Below are 15,637 nucleotides of genomic sequence, written 5' to 3' on the forward strand. Positions count from 1 at the left end.
ATCTAGTAGTTGCTGTGGCTAGAGCTTTACTCGTCGGTGACTTCAACATCCACATAGATAATGAAATGATACACTGGGATTAGCATTAATCGATATACTCTCTTGGGGTTATACAAAGGAGACAGGTCCAACTCATCACCAAAATCATACACTAGATCTAATTTTGTCATATGGAATTTATGTTAATAATATAGAAATTCTGCTACAGAGCTATTATATCTCAGATCATTACCTTGTCTCTAGTATGCTGCACTTAGCAAAGGTCATCCATTCTATGCAACATTATCATTCAGGTAGAACTATTCTTTCAACTACTAAAGATAGCTTCACTAATAATCTTCCAGATTTTCTCAAATACTCAGTATGCCAAAAAGTTCAGAAGAACTTTATGTTGTCACAGAAAATATGGATACAGTCTTCTATAGCACTCTAGATAGTGATGCCCCCTTTCATTTAAAGAAAGTTAAAGAAAACTATCACGCACTATGGAACAATGATCACACTCATGCTCTCAATAGAGCAGCTCGGAAAATGGAGTGTAAGTGGAGGAATACAAAATTAGAGGTATTCTGCAGTGCATGGAAGGATACTGTCTCTATAAAGACAGACTCTAAAAACTGCCAGGTCCGCATATTTGAGCAAACTAATAGAAAATAACCTCAACAATCCTAGATATTTATTCAGTACTGGGGCTAAATTGGTTAGGATTAAAACATCGATTGAACCAGATATTCCATGCAGCATAGTAGTAATTAATTTAATTAATCAGAAACAAAATTGGAAATATGCATCCATCTTCCACAGCACCCAAGAAGACTATAATTATTCCCTATGAGATCTTCAGTCCTTCTCTGTTATAGGTCAGGATAAGCTAACAAAAATCAATCAAAAATCAGAAACGTCAAAATCAATAACATGGATGTTAGACACAATACCGACTAAACTCCTAAAAGATGTGTTTCCTATAATCCCAGATCCTCCTCTTTATATTATTAACTCCTCATTATCCTTAAGACATGTCCCAAGAAAAATTAAACTGGCAGTTATCAAACTGCTTATTAAGAAACAAGCTTGATCCAGGAGAATTGTCTAATTATAGACTGATTTCAAATCTCACATATATTTAGAAAATACTAGAAAGAGTAGTGTCCTCCCAACTATGTTCATTTTCAGAGAGTGGTCTGTAAGTTTTCACTGTTTTGCCAACATTACTCATCTTTATATTTCTTCGAAACCTGATAAAATTTCAAAATTAGCAGAGTGTATAAATTATATCAAAGAGTGGATGGCTAGAAATTTCCTTCTACTCAATTCCAAGTACTAATTATTGGGACAAAAACCTAAAAAAAAAAATTAGATTCTAAAATATAATATGACTCTTGATGGATGTAGTGTGATGTCAACTTCTACAGCAAAAAATGTTGTTTTTATATTTGATAGCAATCTCCAAAATTTGTAGAACTGCATTCTTCCACCTCAGAAATATTGCTAAGTTACAACACATGCTATCTGTTTCTGATGCCGACAAACAAATGTATGACCTCAAGACTCAATTATTGTAATACATTACTAGGTGGATGTCCTGCAGGTTTAATAAATAAACTTCAGTTGGTTAAAAATTCAGCATCTGAAGTGCTGACTAGAACCAAGAAATCTGATCATATTAGTCGCATTTTATCAGTGTTACATTTGCTACCTGTTAAGTTTTATATTCATACATTTTTTGGTAAAAAAAAAAGACCTACATAGAAAATGAACAAACCACTAACAAAAGCCTTCATCGACCAAAAATCAAAGTATAACTATGTGTATTTCCTCTGTTAATTCGGAATGACTTTAAGGACTTAAACACTAAAACTTATAGTACATACAAAAACTTTTTGTTTAACCATTGACACACACTTACTTAGTTTACAAATTTTAACCACTAATAGTTCTATACATAAATAACTAATACTGGCATTATATTCATTAATTTTCTGTTATAGCATAATTTCATGTACAGTCCGAAACAACGCCTATGAAAAACGCTATACAAATACATTTAACTTGACATAACTAAATGTCATTAATTCAGTTATTTATTCATTCACACACCATAAATGAAACTAAAAGAATATAATAAAAAGAATTAATCTGTGATGTGTTGCTATACTAAAAAAGCTTTATCATCAGATTTAGTTACAATGGATACAGTACATTGTACATTGCAATTTCATGTTGACTTTTTGTTCCTTTGGAATACTTCTTACAGTAAGAATGTGTTATTGCTCTGGCGGAGACTAAACAAATCATGTTAAATTGATTGATGAAATGGCTGATGGATAAGTTCTCCATATAATTAATGTACATTTAATTTGTTTTGTTTCCCAAACCTGTAAGAAATTATATTAAATAACCTTCCAGGATCTTAAATGCAAGACTTTGAAATAAAGAATCCAATAACAAACAGTTTCCTGTTACAGTTTATTAGGTTGTCTTCTAATATTCCAAATAGTACATTTTTGAAATGTAAAAATATCTAAAATAACAGGTGGTGCAAGTTGTTCTGTGGTAAATACTGCAGTATTTTAGCACTCACCGTACCATAAAGAATGACCAACCTTAGAATGGCATATTGTAATGAACTAAATGGCTTTCAGAAAGATCCTAAGATCATATGGGAACTGATCCATCACTTTGAGTCATTTTGACCCAGACATACATTGAGTTTTTATGCTCTAAAATAAAAAGTGTCAGCCAACATTTTGAAGACGATACACTGTACACTGCAATACAATACACTGCATCTTAAAAAAATGAAAACAAAACATTTTCTAACCTAAAATTTTGTCAGACCAGATCACCACATGCATTTATTTAAAATGTATAAATAATTATAAATATGACATGTTTGTGTTAGGGGGATAAAAAAATAAAAAAATCTCCCAAATATTAAATGTCCGAAGGCAGCTAAATTGAACATGGCAGGTTGATTACAAAAAAAGTTGCAGCAGACTAATAATGTATAAGCTATATTTACTGTCAGATTTACTGTTCAACCTCTGTGTAAAGTCACAGAACTTTGGAAGGCAACAATAAGGATCAGAGGATTGATGTAACCTCTAGATGTCCATGCCATTCATAAAATTTCTCTCAGATTACAGATTGTCATTTTAGGAACACCAGCTGCCTACCACCTCACATGTACAGCCACCATAACGTTCTATGCGACCTTTCAGAGGGACAAAAAACACAAACAGTGCAAATATGTGAGGCTTGTTGTAGTGTGTAAAGGAAGTCTCGCAAAATCTTCACGGATTTAATGTGAATAAGCATTAACTCAGAGTGCACTTGTAGCATTGACTGCATGGTCTACGCAGGTTTTTAGTTCTAAGCATGTTGTTTCTGCTCATTGTGTTGTGGAGGTAGACCTGGAGAATAGGGCTTCGGGTACCAAACAACATAAGTTACATACCACCCCAATATTCCACCTGAGGTCCCCAGGAGCTTGTCGATGATATGATGAAAATACACAGATGTACATCCGAACATCCATATCCAGATGACCACTATCACATTGAGTGCCACATAAAGACAATCAAGAGGAGTGTTTCTGTAAACATGTGTTAAGTGTAACATGGGCACCATTTCTTCCACAATCACAAGAGAAGAGTAAGCCAAGATAAAAGAATGTCCTGATATGTCAAAGCCATCCCATATGAATCCAGCTTTCTTGCACACTGCCTTAGTGGCATCATGATGGATAACTTGCATGGTGCTGGACTCGTAGCATGAACCTGTAATGTCTTCAATGTAGAAAAAAGTCTCAGTACAGATCAACCAAATGAGGGTGGCCACCACCAATGATGTCAATCGTTTTAAAACAAATGTGAGGCTTCTGTTGTAAGAGTTGGAGAGACAGATGAAAGGCAGAAGCAGAACGATGGTCCATCCCCAAGAAACTTTCACAAAATATCTGAAAGTAAAAAAGTGAAGTCAAAAAAGAAGAAATGACTATTGAGCAAAATATCAATGTCATGCTGTCAATGTCATATTAAGTTGTCAATAACATGCATATTGATCAGCATTTAACTAAAGATAGTGGGGAAAGCAAAAAAGCCTCCGTTTGAGATTTGACAAATTATTGCCTTTTCTGATAAATATCACATTTCTACTAAGATCAAAAAGTATTTCAATAAGTTCTGGTTAGGCAAACAAGCATCCACACAGATTTCTACTTACACATTTAAAAGGTTTCTACTGTTACTGAAGTAGCTCTCTCGCACAAGGTCCAGTTTTTTCAAAATAGATCCTACAAACGAAATACAAAAGAATAAATGCGGCAAATAAGTACGGGTACATGGCTGTCTCCAAAGACAAGCCAAATTGTTCACTAAGCTGCCTACAGCAGCCATGTTGCTCGGTGTGTTCTGTATGTGAATGCGGAACAGAAGCAGTCGAGCTTTGAATTTACGAATTCTACTACGGTGAGAGGTTGTCTCTTAATATTCATAACCACAGCCTTCGCCGTTGGCAAGCTACTAAGCAACGTCATCGTGACCTAATTCATATTCAATAGACAAATCTCCGTCATTGGCGGGTTAACAAATGACGCGGACACGAACTAATTAATAAGTATCACCAACCCTTCACCATAGTAGGAGCAAAGGGGACGAGATGTATTTCGAAATCCGGTAACTGGGCGCGTTTCTCCTCCTCCTGCCGAGTTGTGCTGAACATCCATAGGCTTTCACTCTCCAAAAGACCGATGACGCGTTTCCGCATTATTTAGCAGTGTAAATCTAGCTACATTTTTTTATATGATAATTTTTAAGTATTGAGTGTAAGTTTGTAACATTATGCTCTTGTATTATATTACGCTGGAATTAGTTTTAAAAACTGAATTTCCACAGCTGCTGAGAGAGTGACAGTACATTTGGCATCTTCTCTCATCTGGCTGTCTTAATCCACCGCTCTCTATTTTTTTTTATTCTTCTGGAAAGTCACTAAATTGTAATAGTGAACTTTATCTTTTGCTTTTCCATTCACGCCCATTCACCGCTTTCAAAGTTAACTCTGTATGGCAGCGGGGGGCGTGGTCGAGCGTCTGTCTGGAGAGAGAGAAAGCGGTAAGGAATACGCCTGAGCCAGATAATGATTAACACCTGTTTACAATTGCAGTGACATTGGAGAGAACTGTATAAAAGGGACCACACCAGCTAGCAAAAAGAGAGAGTCAGGGACAAAGAGAGCTGTTGTGTTGTTGTAAATTGTTGGAGTTTATTAATTTTAAGCTTTACCTGTGAGTCGAAGAAACCAGTTCCCTGTGTCCTGCTTCCCCTCCTGGCCTGAAGTTTGTTACACTGGTGCCGAAACCCGGGGTTTAATTGAAGATAGTGCGCCTCATGGAGTCCTCGCCATTGGCTGAAGACCTCAAGTCCCTCGCCGGCCTGCAACACACCCACCAACTGGGCCTGCTTAAGCTTCGACAGGACCATGATCGCCGCTTCCACGAGATCCTCGGAGCTCAAGCAGAGGACTGGCAGGGGATCCGGAGACTCTCTGCCAGGAGAAAGCTCCGGCCGTGACCCCGGACAACATCTGAGATTGGCCGCGTGCTCAGTGGATGGCCTGGCTCATTCCGTTGTTGTCTAGGGAAGCCCAACTCGCAGCTCAACAATTGCTAGCGGCTAGTCTCCTGGTTTACAGTGACTTGAAGACTACTGCAGCAGGTCAGCTTGAGGCCAGAAAAGTACCATCAGCTCTTCCAGTCAATGAAGCTGGAAAGGACCAGCCGCCCATTTGCCTTTGCTCAACGACTCTGCGATGCCTGCCGCAAATGGCTGCTGGCGGGGGACCACGACATCGAGGGAGTTGTCGACCAGGTGGTGCTGGAGCAGCTGATCCATCGGCTACCGAAAGGGATGGCGGAATGGGTCCAGTGCCACCGTCTGGTGTCGCAAGTGGAAGCGGTCCAACTGGTGGAGGACCATATGATGGCATACACAAGGGCGTAAGAGCCCTCCCACTATCTCTCTCCTCCTCCTGTATTTTCCCGTACAGCCCAGCCCAATACCACGGAGGTGTTCCGCTGCCGAAGCCGGCTCCCATTCATTGAGCTCGGGCTGGAGGTGAACACAAAACCCAATCATATCGCACCGGTCACTTGTGGAGACCACCTCTCACCATATCAAGTCACAGAGTTTTCCAAGTTGCAACAGGAGTTTACTGACGTGTTTTCCCCTCTCCGGGTCATACAAACCTTATCCAGCACCACATCGAGACTGAGCCAGGGGTAGTGGTACATAGCCGTCCCTACCGACTGCCCGAACGCAAAAAAAAAAAAAAACAGTTCAGGAAGAATTGGATGCAATGCTCGATGTTGGGGTAATAAAGGAATCTCACCGCGATTGGTCCAGCCCGGTTGTTCTGGTTCCTAAGAGCGACTGGTCTGTGTGGTTCTTTGTGGATTATAGAAAAGTCAACTCTGTGTCTAAATTTGACACCTACCCAATGTCTGGTGTTGAGTTGCTCAATCGGTTGGGCACCACTCGATTTTATTAGACACTGGATTTGACAAAGGGCTATTGGAAGATCCCCTTGACACCAATATCCCGTGAAGAAACAGCCTTCTCCTCACCATTTGGATTACACCAATTTGTGACCCTTCGGTTTGTTTGGGGCCCTGGCTAAGTTTCAGCATCTCATGGACCGAATCCTTAGACCGCATTCGGCTTATACCACTGCCTGTTTAGATGACATCATAATTTACAGTAATGATTGGCAGCAGCACATGCACCATCTGAGGGCAGTTCTGAGGTCGATGCGACGGGCAGGACTCGCAGCAAACCCCAAGAAGTGCACGATTTGGATGGTGCACTTCTACATTCACACAAAATGTAGCTTTTCAGATCCCACTAAGGAGATTGTAATAGTGTATAGTCAAGTTAATGAAACTCTAGAATTGAGGACATGTGCATATTGATATGTAATTTAATTTAAGTTCAATTTGAGTTGTGCTCTTATGTTTATTTAGAAATCCTTACATTTTCCATCTTATTCATGATGTTAATTGTGTGCGAGGTTTACAAAATGAATCTTCTTTGATTGATAAAACTGTGTGTGTGTGTGTGTGTGTGTGTGTGTGTGGCTGGCAGGTCATAGAATACTTCAATGTAGAAAATGTATATGTTAAATTAATGAATAAGTGAGATATAATGATGAGAAAATATTTTAACCACTATGGTGATTTCCTTTTATTTCCAGTAACTTGTGGTTAGAACAGGCCCTTTGTCTCTGTTCCTCTCCAAACTATCCATCACCTTGAACAGCTACATCACTTAGCAAATTTGTTTTCTGGCTGCCAAAACAAAGATTGGACTGACATGAGAAATGGAGCATTCATGCTAAATGACGTGCTTCATGCACAGAAACGCCCAACTGCCCTTTTCATTGCTGCAGAGGGGGTAATGTGCACCGTTTGAAGTCTCACTTTCACTCTCGTCATCCCACAATGCAGATGAGAAGCATGAGGTGTTGCCAGACAGATAAATGTTATGTATTGGATATTTTATTGCGCATTGATTCATAAAAAATAAAAAAAACATAAATTGGACATTTATAAACCTTTATAATAACCATACAAACCTACAAGCAGTGATAAGCACAAATACATGAAAATGTATTTCAAATAAAATGACAAAATACCTAAGTTTAAATGTATCAAATAAAATACCAAATACTTTGTGGGGAAAAAAAATTATCAAAATAAAAAAAACAGTATTTTGTATCTTGAAAATACGCAAAATGTAATTGGCCATTCAGTGAAGTATAACAATTAGGCTGAAATCTATCTTGACCTATTCTGAATGCAAAGAACATTTTGATGTACAACTGCTTGGAAACTTTGTTTTAATTTTACCTACCTCTTCAATCAATTAAAGACAATTATATATAAAGGTGTAGATGTTTACAAACTTATTTAGTTCAAAATGCCAAACAGCAGCTATTTCTAAACTTATTTCTGTACAGGTTACACTGCAGCCTCCTATTACTTAAATAAATCACGTGTAAAACAGTGGGTACTTTTCTTGCTATCTAACAAGGAGTAGCCTAATGCTTCACACTCTTGACTAGCTAGTAAAAACACAAGCAGTTGCTAACACAACAACTGAATAGCTAGATACCGCTAATGTCTAGTGCTAATGCTATATTCCCTTTGCCAGTGCTCTTTTATTCCTACATGTTAACTGAAGGCAAATCTGAGTGATGTTCCATTTTAGCTTGCTAGCTTGTGATCTAGCTAATGATAGCTAGTGAACTCACTAATGCTATACTAGCTCATGCTAGCTGCTGACTAGTTTGGATTTCCTCATTGTGAAACTGCATTGCATTGGCTGTTGAAGTATCATGGCTAGCTACCTTAATATGTTCATAAGAATAAAGTTGCCAGAAATTATGTTTTTTGCAACTTATGCTGCGTTCCATTCAACTCAACCTTGCGATATATTTTAAAGCAAGGTAGTCGATCAGAAATGTATTTATATTATATGTTCAAAATGCTTGGGCAAACAAGCATTAGGCCTATAGCCCTTATTTTATAACAGATACATCTCCACAGTTTACATTCGTCCTCATATAAGATAGTATACCACTTTAAGCAGAGAGATACTCCAGAATCAGGGTCAATTTTTCCTGTAGCTAGTCTAAACCCTGAGGTTTATTATTAATATATAAAGACAGCAGCCTAAATCAGCAGCCTAACAAAAATGTTGACTGGCACAAAGTATTTATGTATTTTGAAAATGCATAAATAACAAACTTAAGTGTATATAAATACAAATTACATGTCATTTTTTCAAAGACTTTAAAATATATATATATATATATATATATATATATATATATATATATATATATATATATATATATATATGACAGAATTGACAGAGAAATGCCTGTAGCTATTTTTAAATGTTACACTCCACAAGGGCTTATTGTAGCTTTGAATTCTGCATTCGCCATATTAGCAAATAAAGCTGTCAAACATCTGCCCTGGGGATAATCTTTGCAACTGTGTCATGTCTGTGAAATAACAAAAAAAAAAGTTAAATTACATTTTGTTTTCAAAGACAAAACCGCAACACTAAGGGCTGCAATGTCATGTACAGAATGACATCATGTGTCTGGAGAACAAGTTGCTACTTTTTTGCAATTTACAGTAAAATTACATTATTGCACTATTTAGCAGTATAAATATTACAATATATACATAATTATTTTAATATGTAATATTTTCACCAAAATATTATTAAACATAGACTAATCAATACTTGCATTAGATGTGTGACAGAGTGTGTGGCATAGATTGCCAGCAAAAATGTAATCATTAGGGAGTCTTCATTTCATAACATTATAACTACATTGAGTGAGTAAAGAATAAATATGAAGGTCTTATTCAAAAATTTAATCCATCCATCTTCAACCGCTTATCCGAAGTCGGGTCTCGGGGGCAGCTGCTCCAGCAGGGGGCCCTAAACTTCCCTATCCCAAGCCACATTAACCAGCTCTGACTGGGGGGCCCCGAGGCGTTCCCAGGCCAGTTTGGAGATGTAATCTCTCCACCTAATCCTGGGTCTTCCCCGAGGCCTCCTCCCAGCTGGACGTGCCTGAAACACCTCCCTAAGGAGGCGGCCAGGGGGCATCCTTACCAGATGCCCAAACCACCTCAACTGACTCCTTTCGACACAAAGGAGTAGCGGCTCTACTCCGGGCTTCTCACGGACGACTGAGCTTCTCCCCCTATCTCTAAGGGAGAAGCCCGCTACCCTTCTGAGGAAGCCCATTTTGGCCACTTGTACTCGCGACCTAGTTCTTTAGATCAAGACCCAGCCTTCGTTGAGGGAGGAATAAAAATTGACCGGTAGATCGAGAGCTTTGCCTTCCGGCTCAGCTCTCTTTTCGTGACAACGGTACAATAGAGCGAGTGCAATACCGCCTCCGCTGCCCCGATTCTCCGACCAACCTCCCGCTCCTTGTCCCCTCACTCGTGAACAAGACCCCGAGGTACTTGAACTCCGTCACTTGGGGCAATACCTCTTTCCCTACCTGGAGTACGCACTCCATCGGTTTCCTGCTGAGAACCATGGCCTCAGATTTAGAGGTGCTAATCCTCATCCCAGCCGCTTCACACTCGACTGCCAAGCAATCCAGTGAGGGCTGAAATTCACGGACTGATGATGACATGAAGACGACATCATCTGCAAAAAGCAGCGATGAGATCCCCAGCCCACCGAACCGCACACCTTCCCCACCCCGACTACGCCTCGATATCCTGTCCATGAATATCACAAACGGGATTGGAGACAAAGCGCGTGCAGCCTTGGCGGAGACCAACCCCTACATGGAATGAACTCGACTTCGTGCCGAGGACCCGGACACAGCTCTCGCTTTGGACGTACAGGGATTGATCGCCCTAAGAAGTTAGCCCCCCCCCCACCCCGTACTCCCGCAGCACCAATCCTTTTTATTTATTTATATATATTTTTTGGTACTTTTCGTACTCTTGATACTAGATTTTGTTTTAGCCTTGTGGCAGACACAGACTTTTAATATTAAACTATGAAAATGTGTTATAAAAATAGTAGTTTAAAACTATGATAATCTAAACAAAGTGTAAAATAAACAATGCATTCAAATATTAATTGTGTGTAAATGTTTCTATCAAACACCCAACTATATTTCCATTGCTTTGCTTTATACATGAGAAAATGACCTATAACAGTTGTGTGGTTCTTAATGGAGGACATTTTTGAATCGGTTCTTGATAAAATTATTTTACTGCATAGTAACTCAACTAATTTATTGACATCTACTTTTGCTAAGGCATTGATTAAACCTATCTGACCCATAGTACTGAATTTGTAACTCACTGCTCTCGATGACCCTGTTCAGTGAAGTTGTGGCAGTCAAAGTTAGGCTGTGTACATTGGCACTGCTGACTGCCCAGAGACTGGAGATATTACACATCCTCCCTGGAATCCTACACAGCTGAGACAATATGCTAACTTGTCTATGACCATAATTTGGTCTTTGATTCATAGAAACTCCCTCCCTTTTACAGTATGCTTGCAGTAATAGTTCAATTTGTTTTATTGAATGATATTGAATTCTGTAAGGAAGATTAAGCCCCATGCCAGCTTAAACTCACAAAAGTTCCCAAATGACCTATAAAACCAGTTCAAACCTGGATGATTTCAAAGAACAATTAATAGCAGGCTTTATGGACAAGCACCAAGAATTTGTAAAAAGCTATTGGTATTTGATTAGGACATACCATTTAATGTCACTTCATGTATTTGCATTCTAAATGCATTTGCCATTAACAATGCACAAGCATGAATATGAGTAGCCTAGAGCCTGGCTACTAATAAATGGCATTCATAATCAATAAACTGATATATAAATGCCTGATATAATTTCATTTTCATTCAAATTTACTGTGCATATACTGTATGACGTTTTGTTTATTCGAGTATATGCTTCTGTTCAAAGAATGCTAAATACCATATGAAATAAAAACCAGACTGATCTCACAATTAATTTATTTTAGCTGGAATCGGTCTGTGTTTACCGAAATGCAAAACCTTGCCCCCTGTTTCCAAAGTGTTGTTGGGCGTATGGGCACATGTCCACGGAGGGGCGCCAAAAGCAAGTTGTGAAGAGTGCCATTTTCAGCTGTACAGACTGATAGTTAATGGAAATTCCTATTTTATAAACTGTACCTCCCAACCCAAACCCCAAACTTAAACCTAACCATCACTGGAATAAAAATGGAATGTTGGAGGGGAAAAAATGCAACCTATGAATTGCGCTAGTCGCTCATTATGCAAACGCGATCAATTTCTGGTTTCAATGTAAGATCCAAACCCAGGTCTCTCACTTTGCTGATGCAACATGCTTTTGGTCACTCACGCCACAAGGGAAGGTATATATGCTGGAGCCGATGCAAACGTGTCTGATATGAGATGGCGCTTGTCAGTGAGTCGGCATAATGTGGCCGATCCTAGGGTTCCAGAAGTACTGGAATCACCATGCCGACGTCCCGTGTGATCACAAGCGGCCCAAAACATCACCCTACTGGAAACCCCCTGGCTTAAGCCATGCAGCCTAAGGTGGTTTAGTGGTCTTGGCTAGTTTAAGCTGGAGTAAATACTCTCCAAGCCTACCCAAGCTGGTGTAAAGATGGTCAGCCAACTTGATAGGCCAACTGGTGTCCCAGTCTGTCCAAGCTGGTTCAGCTGTTCTATGTTGAAAGTTTTAAATGGGTTTAATGGAGACCAGCTGGCTTAGACTGCTACAAAGAACACATGAAAATCACAAATGTTAATGGATTTCTTGGAGAGCATGGCTGTTTGGAGCTTTGAGAATGTGCTGAAAAAGCAAAAAGCAGAATCTTCCATTAATTTGTTTCCTGAACCTAGGGAATATCCCTGTGGGGGTGGAATAAGAAACGAGGGATTTTCTTTTACGTCAGATGGCCTAAGAGAGTTGGCCCAGTTAAAGTTCCCTGTCACACAGGTCAAAGAAGTTGTTTGCAAAGGCCAGAATTTAAGTGGAGATCTTTTCAGCTGCTCTTCTCCAGGCTGTGTTAAAGTGCTGCAATCACTCCTCAAGGTATGTGCTGTGAAGACCACTCCAGCTGAGAACCCCCGCGCTCTCCAGACTGCACGACTACACATTCATAAGTATATACCATAATGTTCTCTTGAATATGTGTGTTCACATGATGTTAAAATAATTTTATGAATTTATTTGACAGTCTTTGCCGTTACATATCTTCTTCCAAAACAGAGTCATATAAATAATATCTTCAAAGACTAGTGAGGAGATTATGTGGACTGTTAGTTACCCTGTATAAATGATTGTATGACTGTTAGTTACTTTTTTAATTGTTTTATATGTTTAAGGTTAAATATATATATATATATATATATATATATATATTTTTTTTTTTTTTTTTGCAATTTAACTCTACAATGTGCTGTCAACTATGTAATTTTGAGAATAATAATTAGATATTTGTATTAGTGATGGTATGAATGTTGCAAATGTGTTGTCAAAACACAACAATTTAGTATTTATACTATGTGTTTTTTGAGGGAAAACAAATAAGTTTTTTTTATTATTATTTGTACCCTTTTGAAAAAGCATATCTGCCAATGATGGCATTATGTTGAAATGTTTATTTGTTGCTATAGTTTAAAGTGGCATGTCTATTGGCTTGCTACTTTATCCTGTCACATCAATCATGCATTGCTTTGGTTACAGATTGAGATCTGTTTCCATTTCAGAAATCAGATATTGCAGGAGACCGTTACGTTCCTGAGGTTCAGTATTATTTTACTGGCTAATACAGTGAAATATATATACTGTTGACGCCGATTTCTTCTTTCACAGCACCTGTAGCCATCCAGACAGAAGTCTGTATGATGAATTTGGCCTGGGCTTATTTGTTCTTTGCTGCCATCTTGTGGTCAATGCCGAACACGACAACAGCACTGGCGATTACCAGATCAACTGAGCTACTTTACCTCAATGAGGTTTCCATTGAGGCTGCGCTGAACGTAAACAAGAACAGGAGCGACATCGGAGCACATCGAACCCGACGGAAACGCCACGTCTCCAGCAGAGATATGGCGGCTTTACTGGATTATCACAACCGCGTGCGCTCACAGGTCTTCCCACCCGCAGCCAATATGGAATACATGGTAGATTTTTTTTTTTCTTTTTCTTTTGCTATAATAATTAATTAGTATTTAAAATATTTTGTAAATTATATTTTTGTATTATTGTTGTCGGTGGTGTTTCTTTGTTGAGCAATTTGTTATTATTTTAGTTATTTTATTATTATCTTTAATATTCATTATTGGTAATATTAAGGTTATTATAAATAACTTTTATTAATATTAATATTAATTACTACTATTATCATTGTTATCATTGTTATTATTTGTTTACTTATTATTATTACTTAAATTATTACAATTATTTTAAATAATATTAATATTAATAATAATAATAATAATAATAATAATAATAATAATACAATTATCATTGTCATTATTATTATTTGTTTAATTAAATATTGTTAATGGTCATTATTATTATTATTTTATGATGAACAATTATTTGATTTTGTGTATATACATTGCATACCAGACCATAAATCTGGGCAATCTGTAGGTGACACTAAATTTGACATAATTATGTCTCTCTATAATCTATTCTCTCTCTCTCTCTCTTTACAAGGTTTGGGATGAGAGACTGGCTAAATCTGCAGAGTCTTGGGCATCTCAGTGCATGTGGGGTCATGGACCACCCCATATTCTGCGGCACACAGGACAGAACTTGTCCATCATCTCTGGAAGGTACATTACAAAAAAATACTTCCGAGATACATGGTAAAATGAAGGTATTGTGGTAAAACCATAGTATTGACTGATTATCATATGGCATGGTATTTATATGATACTTCAAGGTACTACAAATAATATCATGGTACTACCATGGCAAATGTCCAAAAAACACATACACCATGGAACTTTTTGGCACCTGCCAAGCAACACACGCTCACATTAGCCTAGGCTGGAAATCTTTCTATATACTTTGAATAAATATCTCATATCGCATCTGTCAATACTGCATCATATCTATTTGAGTGGTCTCTGACCCTGATTATGCTCATAATTACCATTTTGTATAATTATATATATATATATATATATATATATATGTATATATATATATATATATATATATATATATATATATATATATATATATATATATATATATATATAATAGGTTATAGTTTCTTTCCTCTTGCAGATACAGATCAATCATTGACCTGGTAAGATCCTGGTACGATGAAAGACACTCTTTCTCCTTCCCCAATAGATGCAGTGGATCTGTCTGTACACACTATACTCAGGTTTGTCTCAAATCAATAAGCATTTTACAAACCCCTTTTACAAATTGTATTCTTATTTTTTGTCTCTTTGTATCACTACAACATACATAATATTTAAATGATAACTTAGTGATAATTAGGATATTAATATTAGTAATGACTGTGTTTCAGATGGTGTGGGCCAGCAGCAATAAGATTGGGTGTGCTATCAACAGGTGTTCAAACATATATGTGTTTGGGAGTATATGGAAACAAGCCACCTTATTGGTTTGCAACTATTCTATCAAGTAAGAATAATTCAGTATCAAAATAATTTTTAAGCATAATGAAAGTAATCAAATCCCCTCATATTGCTACTTCTCTTCTAGGGGTAACTGGGTAGGAGAGGCTCCATATAAGTCAGGAAAACCATGCTCTGCATGTCCTTCAAGTTACGGAGGTTCATGCAGTAAAAACCAGTGTGACTTCAGAACCAAATCTAGGAAAAATTTAAATAGTTTCAAAAGCTTGTAAAATGTTCACACTCTGCAGGAAACATGAATGCTTTGTTCCCTTTTATAAATCAAAGAATTTAAAAGAAAAATCTTTATGGTGCAAGGTGTATGCAATCTTTATTAAAAATGTTCTTATATAATAGAAAACCACTAAAACATACATTTATGATGCATTTCTTCAAAAAGTAAA

General features: G+C 37.6%; 2 protein-coding genes across 2 annotated transcripts; one reads left to right on the forward strand and one right to left on the reverse strand.

Annotated features, from left to right (window-relative positions):
* Positions 1-2,150: 2,150 nt before the first annotated feature.
* LOC127629122 (acyl-coenzyme A diphosphatase FITM2-like) lies at positions 2,151-4,431 on the reverse strand. Its single transcript, XM_052106201.1, has 2 exons — positions 4,225-4,431; positions 2,151-3,958 (listed from the first exon to the last, which is right to left on the reverse strand). Exons 1-2 carry the CDS (start codon positions 4,395-4,397, stop codon positions 3,373-3,375), a joined length of 759 nt encoding a protein of 252 aa, XP_051962161.1. The 5' UTR covers positions 4,398-4,431; the 3' UTR covers positions 2,151-3,372.
* Positions 4,432-12,642: 8,211 nt separating this feature from the next.
* LOC127629121 (peptidase inhibitor R3HDML-like) lies at positions 12,643-15,637 on the forward strand. The gene is made up of 6 exons (XM_052106200.1): positions 12,643-12,728; positions 13,441-13,751; positions 14,293-14,411; positions 14,872-14,974; positions 15,125-15,240; positions 15,322-15,637. The coding sequence occupies exons 2-6, from the start codon at positions 13,470-13,472 to the stop codon at positions 15,464-15,466; spliced, it is 765 nt and encodes a 254-aa protein (XP_051962160.1). The 5' UTR covers positions 12,643-12,728; positions 13,441-13,469; the 3' UTR covers positions 15,467-15,637.

Source organism: Xyrauchen texanus, chromosome 35 (genome assembly GCF_025860055.1).
Source record: "Xyrauchen texanus isolate HMW12.3.18 chromosome 35, RBS_HiC_50CHRs, whole genome shotgun sequence".
Classification (NCBI taxonomy): Eukaryota; Metazoa; Chordata; class Actinopteri; order Cypriniformes; family Catostomidae; genus Xyrauchen; species Xyrauchen texanus.

What these genes read in the sequence shown, in the direction of transcription:
- LOC127629121 (XM_052106200.1), top strand. Translation starts at nt 13,470, where the DNA reads ATGATGAATTTGGCCTGGGCTTATTTGTTCTTTGCTGCCATCTTGTGG. An exon ending in TCTGTACACACTATACTCAG is followed by an intron (nt 14,975 to 15,124) that starts GTTTGTCTCAAA and finishes ACTGTGTTTCAG; the next exon opens with ATGGTGTGGGCCAGCAGCAA. An exon ending in GTTTGCAACTATTCTATCAA is followed by an intron (nt 15,241 to 15,321) that starts GTAAGAATAATT and finishes CTTCTCTTCTAG; the next exon opens with GGGTAACTGGGTAGGAGAGG.
- LOC127629122 (XM_052106201.1), bottom strand. Translation starts at nt 4,397, where the DNA reads ATGGCTGCTGTAGGCAGCTTAGTGAACAATTTGGCTTGTCTTTGGAGA. An exon ending in AGTAGAAACCTTTTAAATGT is followed by an intron (nt 3,959 to 4,224) that starts GTAAGTAGAAAT and finishes TTTTACTTTCAG; the next exon opens with ATATTTTGTGAAAGTTTCTT.